General features: G+C 46.1%; 1 protein-coding gene across 6 annotated transcripts in view; it reads left to right on the top strand.

The window, feature by feature from the left end:
• RAD50 (RAD50 double strand break repair protein) overlaps positions 1-18,907 on the top strand; it is an 81,359-nt gene that overhangs the window by 1,971 nt on the left and 60,481 nt on the right. For 2 of the 6 annotated variants that reach the window (XM_084838834.1, XM_084838833.1), the window contains exon 2: positions 18,408-18,586. In XM_084838834.1, the coding sequence (XP_084694960.1) occupies positions 18,458-18,586 (129 nt within the window). In that variant the 5' untranslated portion in view covers positions 18,408-18,457. Of the gene's footprint in view, positions 1-1,498; positions 1,518-10,946; positions 11,100-11,964; positions 12,191-16,088; positions 16,256-18,407; positions 18,587-18,907 lie in introns of those variants that run through there. The other 4 variants (XM_084838832.1, XM_084838831.1, XM_084838830.1 and 1 more) reach the window with 4 other exon arrangements.

Here is an 18,907-nt window from a genome sequence, read left to right as displayed (position 1 = left end):
CGGAAGCACACTCTTCACATATTCTGAGGGCTGCTCGATCTGGATGTCTCTAAAGGTGCAATCCTGTGGTTGTTTAGACGTGTAGGACGTGTTTCTGTCTAAATATGCATAGGATTGCACCCCAACTCTCTCTCTCCCCAGCCCATGTGTGCCCTAATGCTCCTTTTCGCCTCTGCAGTAGTCATGTGTCTAAACAGCCCTGCAGTTGTAGTGAAAATTTGTGGTGAGTCAGCCCTGAGCACAGATGCGCGGGGAGGGTGATCTGGAAGTTCCAGATCAAGACGATGGGGAAATCCATGGCTTTGGGAAAAGTCCTTGAAAACCACCTGCCTTTCCTTAACTTACTCTTCGCTGGTTTTGCTGGATGGGAATTGAGCCAACGGATAGCCAATGCGATCACCTTTAAAATATGATCTAAACATTAAACATTCTGAGACAAAACAAGGTGAAAACAAAAAACCGCGCAGGCGTGCGAACGTGCTCGGCCAGGAAGCCGACCTCCGGACAGGGTTCGGAATACGTTGGGTTGAGACGGCGCGCCACCTAGAGGAGGCTGCAGCACTGTACACTTCGCCCAAATTATTCGCTGCAAAGCTCGTTCTCACGGTTTCACCCAGAAGGCGGCCGGCCCTCTCTCTCTTGTGCAGCGTTTCCCTCATTCCATTTTCGCAAGCGAAAGCCCATGAGAGAAAGCTTCGCATCTGGTTAGTCTGTATTACCATTATGCTATAAGGGCAGCGATCATGGACCTGGGCGGCGCAGTGTTTGTTTCAGCCTCACTCTGGCTCAGTCTTTTAGGGAGATGATATCTTGGGAAAGCCCCAGAGATTACGAAACGACAAGGGAAAGGGAAACACAGCTGTCAACATGTGAAAGAGTGACCACCGTGTGCCTGTCCTGACAGTGCAGTTTCTAAAATTCAAACATACTGTTTTAAGGGAGGGTTTCCAGAACTATTTGCGCGTGTGCCAAGCCCTGCTTATGACTGCTTCACCTTATATAAGGTGAAGACTATTTGTTTACATAACAACAGTTGGCCACTTTCTATGTTTACATTCTTAGTGGGTGCAAAAATAATAAGGGTGCTGTCACCCAATTAAATAAAGTCGAGTAAATCATGTGATTTTTAATTAGTTAATCGAATCAGCCTAAATTTGCCTGTGGCTAAAATAACAGTGCTGAAGATAAAAGTGTTTTGTGTTGGTTTGCTTTTTGGATGGTTCATGGAGGTGTTGCTACGGACCGCATCTTAGAAGGGGAAGCTGCACTAACTTACTATATTTATATCTCACATTTCCTTCAAAGAAGGTTGCTGTGGTGTAACCCTTTCCTACATTTTATCCTTGCAACAACCCTGTGAGGTAGATTAGGCAGCAATTGGCCCAAGGTCACCCAGTGAGCTTTGGAGCTGGGCGGGGATTTGAACTTGGGTCTTCTTGATTAGGTCCAACATTATTTACTACACCACACTGGCATTTCTGCTTTCACATACAGGAAGGAGATGGCTACCTGTTTTTGTAAGTACTTGTATAAAGAATTTTTTTAAAGAGCTTCTACTTGAATAAAAAGGGACAGTTTTCTCAATCAAAATATATTAATTGACTTAGGCTTCAGTCCTATTCCCCAGACTTCTCCAACCTGGTGCCCTCCAAATGTTTTGGACTTCAAATCCCATCAGCCCCAGCCAAAATAGGCAATGGTCAGGAATGCTGGGAACTGTAATACAAACATTCTGGAAAGGCTGCTGTACATGCTTAGTACCTGGGCAATAGCCCCACAGACATATTGCAGACCTTTGAGTAGACATATTGCAGACCTTTGAGTAGACATATTGCAGACCTAGGAAAAAGAACCCCCTTATTCACACGATGTTTCAGTTATCAAGTAATTAATGTGTACATGGGACAGAATCTATTATAGGTCATTCAAGACAGAAAGAGGATTTGAGATCACTTCAAACACTACTTTTCATTGGAAGCCATTCCCCCATTCAGCTTCAAATCATCAGGTGCTAGGGACGCTTGATGTACATGCCTTTAGTTAACCCCAGACTAATTTAATCCCACCACTCTTACTCTCTTGTAGCTGATATTCTGAGAATGTGTACTGATTCCTGTACAACAGAAGCCTGGGATTGTAGTGATGTGGGAAGTCAGAGGGGGTGCCTCCACCAGTGATTTACTCCGAGCTGGCTGCGTGTTGAGGTCGCTACGGATAGATGACGTAGTGGCCATCCAGCAGCCACCCTGGAGCCTATCAGGGAAAAACCAGACTTCCTGAGACTGCGTGAAGTCCAATTCTTTTCCTCAAGGCAGGTTCTCTGCAGTATAGCTGTTGTGTGCCCCAGCCCCCGCATATACCTTGGGTATGCTAGCCCTGCGCAGGGGTGTGCCTTGACCCTGGTCCCCCGGTTTCCGGTCCCCCAGTTTCCGGTCCCCTGTGTTTCCCAGCACAAACCAATTAGTGTCTACTCAGAAATAACTCCCATTGTGCTCAAAGAGGCTTGCATTCATCAGAATTTACAGAGATCCCCTGAACTGAATACAGAGGTTAAAGCGCTGTTCCCCTGAAGCCTGTAAAGTGCTTACCAAACCTGTGATTCTCCATGGCTTGGTTTTTTGCCTTAGGAAGTAACCACTTCACACCTGTATTATAGAGATCCTGCAGTCAGAAAGGGGGCTAGTTTCCCATTCCTGTGTCTCCCCCTTTTCCCAGCACAAGCATATGTGTGTCTACTTGAAAGTAACTCCCATTGTTGTCAATGAGGCTTGCTCCTGAAATGCAGGTGCATCTGGAGTTTCAGGGGAAAGGAGAAAGGGGAGGGGGAGAGAAGGGAAGCCTCTCTTACTGGTTGAGAAGCCCCAGCCAGTCAGATGACATTCACTCCAACCCCCACCCCCACCTGGAAGTATGTTCTGTGAAGTGATTTTTACTGGTGTGGCACACTCACTCATGGAGCCCTGCATGGACTGAAATGCAGCAAAGCTGTTTCCTATTTTAAAATCCAGTACTCCTCCATTTGCTTCTCCTTCTGTTGTCATGGAGACACAGTCAGAGACCTGGCTCGTACATTATGCTAAGCCATGGCGGGTTGTTATCATGGGTGGTTTCAGGGTGGCTTAGCATGATGTTTCAACCTGGAGTGGTTTTTCTGTAGTGGGTTTTTTCACAAACAAGCCACCCTGAGAACCCATGGTTTGTAATAGGGTTGTTTAGGGTGGCTTGTTCTCAGGGTGGCTTGTTGTGATTTTTAAACCTGGCAGGGCAATTTTATCATGGGTTGTTGGGAAAGAGCTACCGGGCAAGAGCAGCCACCCCCGCCCGCTGCTCCTTGCAATCTCGCTAGCGCCACCACCATTCTCCCTCATCCCTTCTCAGTGCCCTCCCCCTCAAGATGGATTTTTTTTCCATAGAAAACTTGACGAAAGGACACTGGAGAGTGTCCAACATGCGTTCACTAAAAAAAAATCAGCTGAATGTTTGCTACTAGGAATTTTGCATAATTTCCCCGTTTTACTGTTCTGCCTTGAAATTTGTGCAATTTTCTCCTCTATTTTTACTGCTGCTGCCTTGAAATTTGTTAATTTTCCCCTTCATTTTACTTCTATGCCTTGAAACTTGTGCAATTTTCCCTTCTGTTTTACTGCTGTATGTATCATAAAATGTGTGCAATTACCCCCTCCATTTACTACCCTGCTGTGGAATGAGTGTATTTTTAGCAATCTGCCTCACTTGTCTGCCTTGAAATTTGTGTATCTTTACCCAGTTCTGCCTTGCATATGTATAGCAATCTTACTCAAATTTGCATATGTTTAGCGATCCCACTCACTACTCTGTAAGCCTCATGTACATCTGACAGCTAGCAACCAAGCCGAAAGCCTCTGGCAGCTTGGAACTTGAAGTTGAAATTGACAAGAACCTTGACAATAGGGGGATATTGGTATGCTTGGCTAAATAGCAGACAAGGCAATTTTTGTGCACTTGCATGAGGCCTGGGTGGGTCGGTGGGTGGGTGAATTGCGAACGTGTTCCTGCATTCATAAGGGCTCAGAAAATTATTTCCTTTTTGTGATCTGATGCAGGAGGGTGGGCAGGATTCACTCAGGAAGTGCCAAAGTGGAGGATGAAATTGATAATGACATTGGAAAGGGGGGGATGTGGCTACGGTGGGTTCAACAGCAGACAGGTGGTCTTGCAATCCCGTGCAAGTCCCCCCAAATAATAAAAAAATGTGAATGTATTCCTGTGTTTATAAGGGCTCAGAAACTTAAATCCCTTTGGCACTCTGAGGGGCGGGGCGGAGTTTCCCTCATGAGCTAGCAATCCCAGCAGACCAATTGGAGAATGGGTGCTGATATAGGGAATGAGGAAACAGGATTTCTGCTGCAAAGGCCCCTGAGATACGTGCTGGCAGTGGCCTGGAGGACTGAGAGCGACTGAAGGAGAAACAAGCCACAGCAAGCCCTTTGTAAACATAAATGTCGTCATGTTTCCTTTGTGTAGTTTTAAGGACATTATGACCTTCCATTTTATCTATTATATTTGTTTGTTCATTCATTCCCTGAGTGGCTTACAATCAAAAGAAATAAAATACACATATAGGATGTATTGAATCCAGATTTAAGGTAGATCAACTTCACTGGCAGTAGTAGAGCTCCCTCCCCTCCCTCCCACAGCAGCCCCTCCAGCCCCCTGAAAATGCTACACAGAGTCAGGTAAGCTGGATGGGGTAAGCTGTGGGTGGAGGGGTGATCCCCGCAAGTTAGGTGAAGGGACCTTCCATGAGCAAAGCCCTTCCTCTTGTGGAAGGCAGATCCTGGATGCAACCCATAATATTACAATAATAAATAGCAACAGTACAAGCATCTCTACAGGCTTCTTCACATGGAGCTTTTATCGTGCTATTGAGATTGCTCACTCATGGAAGTTTGTGGGCCCTTTAGATGACATCATGAACCTCCAGGGCATCTCCTGCACTACATGACCTTTAGTCCATTGTTTAAAAGATTGGAGATAGTGAGCAATCTCAATAGCAGGATAGTGAGAAATTACCGCACTTCTGTTCTGCTTGAGTTCCCTAGGTGAAAAAGAAAAAGCTGCAAGAAGAGAAGCTAGATCAATAAAACATATGGAAGACTCAGATAGGGGGGAGAAGGAGGGGGGAAAGGAGCCAGGAGGAAGCATGGTGATCCTTTTAAAATGCAGGATTTTAGGGTGGTGTAGAGATGCACTCTAATGAGTGAAAATTTAGGCATTTTTTTCCACTACATCTTTGGTAGAGCCTCTGGAGACATTCAGTCCACAGACTGCCAATTTGCTAACTCTGAGTTAAGGCATCAGTATCTGTGCATGAAAGAGTCATATGTGAATGGGGAATAGACACAGACACATCTCTGACCATGATGATTATTTTGGTCTCTCTCTAGTCTCTAGTCTACCAATTCTATTTTTAATACTGGATCGCCATCTGCTGGTATCAAGATGTAGTTGGCATCCCTGAATGACTGCCCTCTGCTGTTGTTTAATGTTGTTACACTTTTGCACTTGTGCAAAGTCAATAGAGGACTATGTCAAGAGATACCCCAGCCTTCTCCAACCTGGCGCCCCCCGGATGTGTTGGACTACAACTCCTATCATCCCCAGCCCGAGCATCTGTAGTTTGCTGATGTTCCTAGATCTTGGATTCAAGAAAAGCAGATAGGCAGGAAAGGAAGATAAGGGAAAGTTGGTGATCAGGGATATTCTTCTCTAGGGCTGTGCACGGACCCGCTGATCTGACTTGGAAGCCACTTTGGGGCTTCTGAGGCAGGCCCAATTCAGCTTGGGCTGATTCCGGGGGCCACCAACCCGCCTCAGCCTACAAAGCTGAAGTGGGACTCGGACATCTGAATCCCACTTTGCGCCCCCCCCCCCCACTGCCCAGGCCCCAGCTTCTTACCTGGGCCCTTGTTAAGGGGGGGGGGAGTGTCGCCACCAGGGGAGCCACTGCTGCTGCTCGGGGAGCTGCCGCCGGCGCTGCCAGGGAAAATGCTGCCCCTCACAGCCTGTCAAAAAGGCATGAGTGCAGGAGTCGCCCTCCACCTGCGCTCTCTCCCATCCTTGGAAGGAGGGGAGGGCGCCCAGTTGGAGGCCGACTCCTGCCTCTGCTCAAGCCTTTATGAGTTCCTTGTTTGCAAGGAGGCCAGTGGTGGCAGCTTGCAATGAGGGTGGGCTGCCACTACTGGGGGAGCCACTGCCACCACCAGCTCCTAGGCCCTCTGGACATACGCCGGCAGCTGTTGTTCCAGGGGATGGTGGGAGACCTTTTTAAAATACAGGGAGCCGCCATTTTAAACATGGCTCCCCCCGTTCCCTGGAAAAAGATGGCTGCTGGCACACGTCCAGAGGACCAGGTAAGGAGCCAGGGGCTGGGCAGTGGCGTGGCAGCTGGGCCTCCGGATCACTCTGAAGCACACCAACGCGCTTTGGAACCCGATCTGCTTCAGGCACTTCATGCCCCCTCCACCTCAACTCAGAGGTGGCCCAAAGTAGCCCAAGGCACCCCGCTCCAACTCGGAGTTTGGGCTTCTGGCCAAAGCGGTGCACAGCCCTATTCTTGACACCACTTCATGTCTCTTAAAAAGGGGAGGTGTTTATGGGGGCATGCAGCCTTCTGCCTGCAGGGAAACTAAAACCGGCATAGCAAAGAGATTTCTTTGACCTAGCCAAAGAAAGAGTTTTCTGAAGCTGGCTAGCAAGAACAGCTTTGGCGAGTGGCAGAGGCATAACATGCTTTTGCAGGGACTGATGCCACTTCAAGACTAATGTAGTACTGTGCCTGCCTACCTGCTCCTCCCGTGGTTCAAAATGTACATTTGTAAATAAATAATTATTACACAACCACCACCATGACAACGGAAGGAGATGGAAGGAGAAGCCAATCGTGGCTTACCCGGATTTTTCAAGGAGCCGGCTTTGCTCTGCGCAGGGATCCACAAGTGAGTGGATCGCACCAGTAAAAGTCGCTTCACAGAACATACTTCCGGGAGTGAACGTCATCTGACCGGCAGGAGCTGCTCAACCAATAAGAGAGGCTTCCCCCCACAGTCCATGCTCTCCCCCCACTTTGTCCTTTGAGAATAAGAGAGGCTTCCCCGCATTCAGGGGACAAGCCTCATTGATCACAATGGGAGTTACTTCTGAGTAGACACTAATTGGTTTCTGTTGGGAAATGCAGGGGGGACAGGAACAATCTCCTTCTCCCCCGCCCCTTACTTCCTTAAATAAACAATCCTTTCTGGAACACTGTTCTAGCTGCCCTGCTGCGATCAATCAAAGCTTCAACACTTTGACTTTAAGGCTCTCTAAATGCGTTTTATTTCAATTCATGGGAATCTCAGTGCGCATTTCAAGGACAAGCCTCATTGACCACAATGGAAGTTACTTCTAAGTAGACACACACGTTTTTTCTGGCAAAGACAGGACAGGAAATACCCCTTGACCAGGGTCATGGTGAAAGGCACACCCCTGGGCAGGGCTAGCATACCCGAGGTAAATGCAGGGGTTGGGGCACGTAACAACTATACCGCAGATAACCCGACTTAAGGAAAAGAACTGGACTTCAAGCAGTCTCAGGAAATCTGGGTTTTCCCTAATAAGCTCTGGGGTGGCTGCTGGATGGCCACAATGTCATGTATCCCTAACGACTTCCAAATGCAGCCATCTCAGAGTAAATCGCTGGTGGAGATACCAGCCTGGTTATAGGAGGAGTTCTCCTCTTATTCCATGACTGCTAAGTTTGCTCACGAGTGTTTGATGAAGGACTTTGTCAAAAGACATTTGTACGTCTATATTAACAATGTCTACTAGATCACCCCTGTCCACATGTTTATTGATATTTTGTGTCCGATATCTGCTAAGGACATTTTTATTTAAACAAGCTTTTCCTGAATTTATCAAGTTTTATTGGTATAACTTGAGTTTACACATTTGTATTCTTTTGTATTTAATTGTTTTTTTCTTTACTGTTTCCCACTCAGGAATTATTTATAGATACAGACCGGGTTTGCACAACATGGACTATTTAACCCATGATGAGCTGTGGCGCGTGCGGGGCATCTGCCCTGGCCGTTTTGATTGTACCGATTGGGGGCCACACCATGTTGTCCAAACCCGGTCATCATGGGTTATTTGAGGGGTTTGTAGGGGTTAAGTGAGGGTTGTTTAATAACCCTCAAATAACCCATGATGACCAGGTTCAGATGACATGTCTGAACCCAGTTATCATGAGTTATTTGGGGCTTGTGCAATCAAGTCCAGTTGGGACTTGTGCAATCAAAATGGCGGCCCCACATGCCCATTAAACAACCCAGGATGAGCCGGCCATGTTGTGTGAACCGGCCCACAGAGAAGTTTATGAAGTGAACTTTTACAATGTCTTGCAGTTTTACACGTTGTCTCTATGTCTCTAAAGACACAGCAGATATAAATGAGTTATTCCAGACCATCATCTGTGCCAAAAAGAGGGTAGCAGAATCACATCAACTGCTCCCTTGCTAGACCTCTCATTTGTCATCCTAGTTACCAAACCTTGGGAAGCCTGTCCCAGTTTCCACAGATCTTCCACATATTCCCACTCCACACATGGTTATGGACAGAGGATGGCAGTGGTACTTACCATATAGTGGATGGATGGGAAACTAGTACCAGAGTCAGTTCTGGAACTGTTGTCCTTCAGATATAAGCAGTCTTGTGCAGGAGATAATGACGATAACTTTTATCGTTAGTCGTAACATTTTAGAACTGTGTACTTCAACGCAGATGTTTTCCGGATTTGTGAATGCAGGTATGAATGCAACATACTGGCATAATAAAAAGTAATATCATGGGATCAATCTCTCTTTCATTTTCATCTCTCCAACCTTTATTTCACATAGAATGTGTTGTATTGTCAAGTTGTTTTGTCACCTTGCGCTTACCTTTGAGTAGTTTGAACTATTTATTTTTACACAGTTGAGGTGTCTTTGGTGAAAGCTACTCCTTTCCAATGGCCATAATGGCTAATAATGTTACTAGGGTCATAAGTGATTTTAAAAAATGGCCACCTCGCTGAATCACTCCTGATGGTACAACCACCGTATTTTTAGGGCTATGACTATTCCTCCTCCCAGCTGCATGGGAGGAGGATAGAGGAGAGTGCTCAAGCCCAGCACTTCAGGTGGGTTCCTTCTGCTTGTACATGTAGTGGAAAACTATGGTTTATCATTACATGCAAATGCAGCCTGTGTCTATTCATTCCAATCCAGCTGTGGTCATGCTTTAAAAAGGGGGGTTACATATGACTAGTTGCACCAAAATATGGAAGGGATTGCAGTGTGGATAGTCCACACCCACACTTTGACATGCTTGTGTATTGTATTCATAGCCATGGTTTCTGATCCAGGCAGAGTAGTGTATGTAGAAGCCTGCTTAGGCATTGGGATCTTTCTAGCTGAATCAAGGATTTCAGCTTTCTCCACACAGAGCTTTTATCCTGTGATTGAGATTGCTCCTTCAAAGAAGTTTGCAGGCCCTTTACATGATGCTGTGAACCCCCAAGGTGTCTCCTGAACTAAATGCCCTTTGTTCCGTTTTTAAATAGATCGCAGATAATGAGCTATCAAATTACCCTGTTGTGTTCTGCTTGAGTTCCCTCCATGAAAAGAGGGAAAGCTGCAAGAAGAGGAGTGAGATCAATGAAAGATAATGGAAGACACAGATATGGGGAGAAGGAGGGGGAAGGGGAGGAAGGAAGCACGTGAAAAAGGAAGTCATTGTGATCCTGCATTTAAAACGAAAGCAGAAAGCCCTGTTTTAAATGCAGGATTTTAGGCTGTTGTAGACATGGCCTCTGTCCCTTAGCATTGGGCTTCCAGTTAATTTGTACTGCTTCAACACATTTGGCTTCCAGCTAGGGTTGGCGGAGAATTTCTCCCCGAAACTTCGGGGGGCCGAGCGCCGTGTTCGGCCCCCCGAACAAGTTTCGGGGAGAAATCCTCCGAAACCCCCCCACCCCCCCGGGACGGGACTTACCTTCACCGAATGTCCCTCCCGGTGGCGGGTCCGGCCGGCAGTTCGGCGGGTGTTCGAGCGGGGTGGGAGCGGCAGCCGGTCTTTCGACCGGCTGCTGCCGCCGCCATTGCAATAAAAGAAAACAAAAAACAAAAACGCCCCCTGATAGGCTACGTGACGATTAACGTAGCCTATCACGGCTAGATTTGCAAAGTCAGCCGTGATAGGCTACGTCAATCGTCACGTAGCCTATCACGGGTGACTTTAAAAAAAAAAAGTGTGTACGGATAATGGCGGCCCCCATAGGGAGCTGCCATTCCCGTTCCTTATTTGGTCGCTGTAGTCTACGAAAATGTTTACGTAGACTACGGCGAAAATAAGAGCAACGCTATTTGCGTTGCTCTTATTTTCGCCGTAGTCTACGTAAACATTTTCGTAGACTACAGCGACCAAATAAGGAACGGGAATGGCAGCTCCCTATGGGGGCCGCCATTATCCGTACACACTTTTTTTTTTTTAAAGTCACCCGTGATAGGCTACGTGACGATTGACGTAGCCTATCACGGCTGACTTTGCAAATCTAGCCGTGATAGGCTACGTTAATCGTCACGTAGCCTATCAGGGGGCGTTTTTTTGTTTTTTTTTAAACTTTCGCGTTCGCAGCCGGGCGAGGTGGGAAGCCTCCTCCCCGGCCTGAATTTCGGCCAGGGCGAGGCGGGAAGCCTCCCCCCCGGCCTGAATTTCGGCCGGGCCGAGGCGGGAAGCCTCCCCCCCCGGCCGGAACTTCGCGGGGGGACCAGCGAAGCGCCTCCCCCCCACCGCAAACGTCCTTCGAGGACAGGTAAGGGACTTTCGTCCACCCCTACTTCCAGCCCCTTTGGTAGGTTCAACAGGGCAGGATGTAATGAAATGAATAACTTACCTTTTCACCCTGTACAAAAGTGTGTGTGATTTTCCTACAGATACAAAATAAATAGAAAACAAAATAAATGACTTACGATTTATGGCAGGGCATCTCCCCACCTCTGCAAACAAGCATCGCTGGAATAGACTGGAAATGTCATTAAAAGGTCAATAATCTTTATAGCTATTACTCATGCCCTACGAAATGTTATTCATAACTAATAATGTTGCTCGCTGGAGTATTATGTAAAAAAGCAGATACTGATCTAAATAAAAAGAAACCTTCTTCTGGGATGAAGTAACTGAAAGATTGGATTTCTATATGAACTACGTACTATGTCTTTGGATAACATTGTCAAGATATAATTACTCTATGTAATGATATTTTAACAGACATATTCCTACATTGAAAGATTTGGAGCATTGTTAACTGAAAACTTTAAAATATTTATAAAAAACAGGAAGAGCTGCCACCTCTGCCTCCCTCCCAGCCCAAATTCAGCGCCCCTCCAAAGTTACACACAGAAACCGTGGGCCCCACCGACTTGCATGTGCTGCACTTCCTAAGGCACAGCCCTGTGCCATTTTAAACAGGAAGAAGCACGCAGCGCGCGCGGGGCTGGCTGGGCCGCGCCGGCAGTGGCCGGCGAAAGGACCCGGAAGTCGAGGCCCACGTGTCACACCAGGCATGAAGTCCGTGGAGGCCGGGAAGCCTTCCCCCGTCGACGCGGGCGGCGTTCCTTCCTCCAAGGCGGGGCGCCACGAGAGGCGCCGATTGCTCCGAGGCATCAGCCCTCGGAAGCGGCGGAGGGGCGGCCGTGGCGGTCTAGGGCAGCAAAAGCAACGAAGCCTACGCGATACTCGGAAGGCGCCGTTGGCCGCGTCTGCCCGTGCGCGCCGCGTGGCGCCGCTCTATCCCTGCGTCGGGCCCATCTCTATCCCCTGGCACGGGGAAGACGGAGTGAGACGCCCGCCCCATTTCGGAAGGGGAGTGCCCGCACGGGGCGCGGCTCCGCCCTTTTCCTAGCTCTAGGCTGGCGGCGCGTTCGCGAGGGCGGCGGGGCGCCTCTGTCACGAGCGCGAGGCGCTCGGGGCCGCTTTCCCGAGCCTGCGCTGCGGGCCGCGGCGAGGCCGGCCAGCCAGCGCGGAAGTTGCCGCGCGTGCGTGTTTGCCTCCGGTCGCGAGCCTCGCAAAGCCCCCCGCGCCGTTCGCGCCTCTCCTGCCGCCGCCTGGTCCTCTCAGCCCCCGCCAAAGCCAGGTAATTCCTCTCCCACACGACCCCGGGCAGCCCCGCACGCGCCCGAGCCCCTTTTCTCCTCTCACACGAGCCCCCCCCCGCAGTGCTCGGGAAGCTCCCCTCCCACGAAGGAGACGAGCCACCCACGCCTCTTCCGGGGCGCCGGCGCCGAGGGCCGGAGCAGCCGTTCCGTTAAGCAGAATAGAGCAGAGTGTATGGAATTGGTCCGAAGACCGTATCAAACATAACGGGGGGAAATGCATTCAAAATTCTACATAAACAAACCACACCGGATCCACACCACATTAAAAGGAGAGCAAGATAAGATGCATTTTAAAGTGCTGCATAAAATTATACATGGGACAGCATTTAATATTTGGGCTTTACCAAACAAGACTTAAGAATTAAAAGTGTTGTAAAAGCAGTACAATTTGAACACTGAGAAGGTACATATCAACGTGGCCTCAGAGCTTAGGATCTCCACCATAGTTAACTGTGATAGATTCTAAATATTTTTTTTTTCTAAGGCTTGGAAGCCTTTACTGCAAAGGAAGCTGTTCTCTGAGTTACATACTGATTAGTTCCTTGTAGTAAAGGGCTTAATTTTTCATTCGCATTCCATTATTTCATTTTCTTTAATAAAGGCTCTAGATAGCGTTCTCTAATATCAGAACATAGCCAGCATTCCAAAACTGAGTGGCGCAAATCCTCCAGTGCTGCTAGTGCTAATCCATAAATGCATAATCTGTCTTTGTCTGATATGCCCAGGAATCTTGCCAGCGGAACCACTATTTCCATCGGTTCAAAATGGAGTTGGGTAAAAGCTTTCTGGCATTCTGTTCTCATAGAAATGACAAGTATTTTTCATGTTAATGCTGATATTTTGCACTTGCTAACCAGCATGCAGTACTTGAAGAGGAAAGGTCCATTTGAGCTCCCACATCTAGAACTCTTTGAAGCTGTTTCTGGTCGCATTTCCAAGTGGATTTAGTGCCTGCAGTTAGAATCCATACTGCATTAGTAGGTGTGCAAACTTTTGAAAACAGAAACATCCCAAGGTTAGCGCCATCTGTTCCTCAAGGCAAATCTTAGGGAGCCTGTCTTCACCCATTTGATTTATTCTAATTAGTCATCCTGACATGTATTAGGCCATATATTGCCTCAGCACTCAATTCTGGTTTGATTAAATAAACAGGAGTAGATTTTAGTACTCTTAAAATTAAACGCAGAAAATGGCTTTGAACTCTTTCAGTTGTGGTAATATTTGCAAAGCCCAAATTTCTGGACCAAAAATTAACATTCCTTTAAGTATGCGGCTAGCAGCTATGTCTTTTCATTTTTATTCTAGAGTAGGCACAGGGGCCCTGATCTGGATTGGTACCCTATGATGGGGGGACTTTTAAGATTCATATTGGAGCCCCTGTGCCTATTCTAGAGTAAAAATTAAAGGAAGATTTATCTGCTGGACAGATTTAAAGTGATGTCTGTTTTGGCCCTCAGCGCCAGCATGTGGGTTCCCATGATGAAATATGTCAGGGCTTGATCCTTCCTTGAAATCGTAGCCAGTGTGAGGGAACCCCGCCTCCCCAGAGCATTGGCTGGCATGACCCTATGGTTACTGAATCACTGGTGGTGGATAAGGGGGAAGCTTTATCACTTACCTCCTTGTCACTTACAGTGGGACGACTAGTGGGATTTACTTGCTGTAAATGACCACTTGCCTAGTGGATGGGGTTGGAAGTTGTTGTTCAGTCGTTAAGTTGTGTCCGACTCTTCGTGACCCCATGGACCATAGCATGCCAGGCCTTCCTGTCCTCTCTCCCGGAGTGTGCTCAAGTTCATATTCATTGCATCGGTGATGCTATCTAGCCATCTCATCCTCTGCCGTCCCCTTCTCCTTTCGCCTTCAATCTTTCCCAGCATCAGGGTCTTTTCCAGTGAGTTTTCTCTTCGCATTTGGTGGCCAAAATATTGGAGCTTCAGTTTCAGTATCTGTCCTTCCAATGAGCACTCAGGGTTGATTTCCTTTAGGATGGACTGATTTGACCTCCTTGCAGTCCAGGGGACTCGTAAGAGTCTTCTCCAGCACCACAGTTTGAAAGCATTGATTCTTCGGCGCTCAGCCTTCCTTACAGTCCAGCTCTCACAGCCATACGTTGCTACTGGGAAAACCATAGCTTTGATGATACGGACCTTTGTCGACAAGGCGATGCCTCTGCTTCTTACTATGCTGTCTAGGTTTGCCATAGCTTTCCTCCCAGGGAGCAAGCATCTTTTAATTTCATGGCTACAGTCACTGTCTGCGGTGATCTTGGAGCCCAAGAAAATAAAATCTGTCACTGTTTCCATTTCTTCCCCTTCTATATGCCAGGAAGTGATGGGGCCAGATGCCATGATCTTCGTTTTTTTAAAGTTGAGTTTCAAACCAGCTTTTGCACTCTCCTCTTTCACTCTCCACAAGAGGCTCTTTAGATCCTCTTGGCTTTCTGCCATTAGGGTGGTATTGTCTGCGTATCTGAGGTTGTTGATAATTCTCCCAGCAATCTTAATTCCGACCTGTGATTCATCCAACCTGGCGTTTCTCATGATGTACTCTGTATATAAGTTAAATAAGCAGGGTGACAGTATACAGCCTTGTCATATTCCGTTCCCAATTTTGAACCACTCGGTTGTTCCATGTCTGGTTCTTACTGTTGCTTCTTGACCCTTGTACAGGTTTCTCAGGAGACAGCTGTTATCAAGTCTGGAATCTATCTTTAAACCCCTCAGTGTAAGATGGGACCAACTTTATTTACAATAGGTTGGATCCAGACTTAGCCATACGTAAAGTAGACTCATTGAAATAATTCAAGTCTTATTTCATTGTATCTACCCTTCTCTCTCCCCAAGTCCTTGGCCAGTATCCAACGCTGTCTGTATGCCAGCGGGACTCACAGCTAGTGCAACAGGAAGCTAGCAGTTTCTAAAACAATCAGGAACTAGCCAAAATGCTCATTTCTGGAAAGAGACAGATCAGCAGAGCTTGCAGAACGGAGCCCAGCTGACCTGTCCCATTCCAGAAACTAGTGTTTTGGCTCATTTCTGGGGTTGCTTTGGGAAGCCCTTGCTGCCCATTGCACCAGCGGTGTGCCCCACTGACTCGACAGAATGAGGGGAGGTGTAGTGGCAGTGTTGGATACTGCCCTTTCTTCTCATCAGTGATGTGGGGTGGAAAATTTTCCAATCCTTAATTTTTCTGTGGAAAATTTCAATTTCGTAAGTTCATGAATATATGTCAATTGCAAATACAATATTAGGCAAGCTTGGCAGTTTCAAATTTGTAATTAATGTTTTTCAAGTGATTATCTCTAGCAAGTATGTGAAAGAATACATATATATCACTGAAATACATATGTCTCAGTGTGAAATAAGTATCAAGAGCAAAACTGAAGGTGCCCCAACAACTTCAGTGGAAGAAGTTTGAACTCTGCTGAAATAGAGGAGTGGTTGTCAACATATACATAGTGTGTCAACAGTTTTCAGTACCCTCTGTTTTTCTTAACAGTTAAACAGTGTAAGTCAAGTAAATGCTATTGTCTAAATTTTTACAGGTATTTCACCAAAAGTAAATTCTGCATAATACAACATTAATTTTCCCCTAAAATATTTCGGGTCAAATATTTGGGGTGTTGGGACAAAAATTAACACGGGGTACTGTTTTAAAGCTTTGATGTTTACTAAGAAAGAAAATAAACATGCTAAATTAGATAATTCTCTAGGGTATCAGAAACTTTTCCCATGCAAACTGCTTTTTCCCCATGCAAATAACCCTAATTTCTATAGGAAAATTTTCTGGAAAATCCACATCACTACTTCTCACGCCCCCTCTTTCCCCACTTCTCTCTTCGCTTCCATCTTCTCTCTTTTAATGAACTGTCAGTGACAAGAGGAGAGATTGGTGGTGGTGATGTTGGTGTGACCCATCTTGTGTTGGGCTGTAAACTGATCATAGCTTACGACCCACCAGTTGAAGACCACGTTCTTGACCTTAATCCTCATCCACTGGGCATGTGATCATTTGGACTGTGTAGGGTGCAGTTCACTGAGGTGAGGCATAAAATAGCAGAAATGCAACTCCAGGTACTCTAATATCTTTAAAATAAAGTTATTTAATTTAATACTATTGAAAATGAATCCCAAGTACTTCTCTGTCATCCCAGTGCTTTTGAACTCATTGGCTGGAATACTGGGCACTGGGTTGATCAGCAGGTAACTATGGAGGGGGGTGGTTAGCAGAACCACATGGCACCGCATGGTTCCATGATTGTTTGGCGGGCCTGCACGTTGTGGTTTTGCTAACCCCCCACTCCTCTGTAGTTACCCTAACCCCCCTCTCCCTCTCTGCATGTGAACAGGCCCAGTAGGTCCTACTTCTCAATAAACATGAATGGGATTGTTATGCTATTAAGGCATCACAATTGGCTTTGGGATGCTATATATATATATATATTTGGGCAATGTTCATATACAGGTCTCTGTTGCCCAGCTCCCTTCTGAATCAGAGTTTGGTCAGCCTTGCCAGTGTAGATTGCAATATTTTGGAATAGTATGTTGGTGCTTGAAACACTTGCACATAAATCAACAAAAGTCAAAACTAGTGGATAAAAAAAAATTAAACATTTGCCTCTAATACTGGTGTAGCATAGGTCTCCCAACATTGCTCATGCCTGTCCGTGGTTAGAAGCCATGCTGCTTCTTGGTATAACAATGCTGTAGTGTTACCTATCATTGATGCTTCTGTATACAAGTTATATGTGGCAAATTATAGATATCTAATCCTTGAACTTTTACAAAAGCAGATCTCGTTTTGCTCTAAAATGGGATATGTTGCAATATTAGTTATCATGGATGATGCTTATCATGACAGCTATGGGTTGGATCCAACAAAAGCCTTCCGCTGATGAAAGGACTCCTTCTGTCTGTGGAAGGCTTCTGATCCAGCAGAGCATTTCTGCTGGTGGAATGGTGGAAGAGGTGATAATCAATTCCCCACTCTCCCTGTAGTCCCCTATGCTCCTTGAAATCTGCCCTGGAAGGTTGGGGTAACCCTCGGAAACAGTGAGGGAGGTGATGCTGGGGGCTGCAATGGGAAGGGGAATTGGAACTCAGCTCCAGGGATACTCCAACTAGCAGAATGAAATGCTGGATCCAACCCTATGGTTGTTATGACTTTGTATTTATAAAACATGATCAATGTACATAGCACTTCATAGAGTGATGTAAGCAGGAAAAAAGTCTTTCCTAAAGGAGCTTACAATTTAGTAGGGGGTATGGACATTTGGAGGGGAAGGATGGAAGAAGCGAAGGTGACAATACAGTGGAGGATCTGAGAATGGGAGAGACAGGGGTAACAAGGAATGAATGTGAGTAAATGCTATTACATCTGCTTGACTTCATGTCTGTTGGGGATGAGGACTGGGTGCCAAGGAAGGGCATAATAGAAAATGTAGGATTTGAAGGCAGAGGGAGATGATACTATGTTCAGGCATATAGGACACAAGGGAGAATGGGTGGAGAAGTTGTGCCTTTTCATATGCCCCAGTAAGCAAGCTTTGGGCAGATGATAGTGCTAGAGGTAAAGAAATGAAGGTTGCAAGCAGGAGAATACTAGGAAATAAGGGCAGAAAGGTAGGCTGGAGGTTCTGTGACTTTTGTCATGCAGTACTGGCTACTATATTTTAGATAAAGTATTTATGGTTTGTAGATTTTGATTTGTTTTGTTACACATATCGACCACCAGAATGTTGTCTTTGTTTTGTGCTGGGCTTCAATAAAATTTGGCAATTCTGAAAACCCTAACTCTTACCCATTTGTGTCAACATTAATACAGCCTGGTAAGCTGCTTGCCAGATGCTTACAAGGCCCTGAAAACCATTTGGTAGTTAGGTTCATTATATATCAATATTTACTTCAGCTGTGCCTTTCTTTCCATCATGTGGTCATGATCCAAAAGTACATGTATGCTAGTATCTGGGTTTAGCTAAGTAAGAGATGGCTGATTGAAATGTCATCTATGGGCTATGCTGCTGTGTTCTATAAAACCTCTACTCTGCCTACTGATCTGGGAATGAAAACTAGCCTAAGGATTATATATATAAAACAAAAGCATTTGCCAGACAATTCTTTGTCTTGTCTAGGATGAAAGTGAAATGGTGGAAAGTGGCATATTTTATTTTTTGATTGCACTGTTATTTTGCAGGCTATTTAAGATACAACCTAGTGCTTATAGAAAGAGGAATATTCTTCAAAATGTCTAAAATTGATAAAATGAGCATTCTTGGTGTGAGAAGCTTTGGTGTAGAAGACAAAGACAAGCAAGTGATCACTTTCTTTAATCCTTTAACTATCTTGGTTGGTCCAAATGGTGCTGGAAAAACGGTAAGACTCAAGTGGATTTAATTTCATTTTAGATGAACGGCATTTTCCTGCCTTCCGAATTGAATGGGGATGTGACTAATAACAAAATTCTGTCAGTTTCCAAAATGTTGCAGCCCAGTGAGGATGCAGTTCTTCAACAATGCATGCAATGAACAATGAACACAGATCCATTTGCCTAGTCCTCAGTGGAGGTTGTGGTCCTTTGTGCAGTCAATACAAATAACTTGCTAAATCATAACGGCTCTTTGGTTGGATCTGTAATGCTTATAGATACATATCTATGCACTATAATGTGTTTAAAATAATAGACTACGTCTACAA

Source organism: Heloderma suspectum, chromosome 2, assembly GCF_057233095.1.
Source record: "Heloderma suspectum isolate Gila_16-S chromosome 2, 16-S_ref, whole genome shotgun sequence".
NCBI classification, from domain to species: domain Eukaryota; kingdom Metazoa; phylum Chordata; class Lepidosauria; order Squamata; family Helodermatidae; genus Heloderma; species Heloderma suspectum.
The sequence above is the reverse complement of the archived record's forward strand: the minus strand, read 5'-3'. Positions and strand labels throughout refer to the sequence as shown.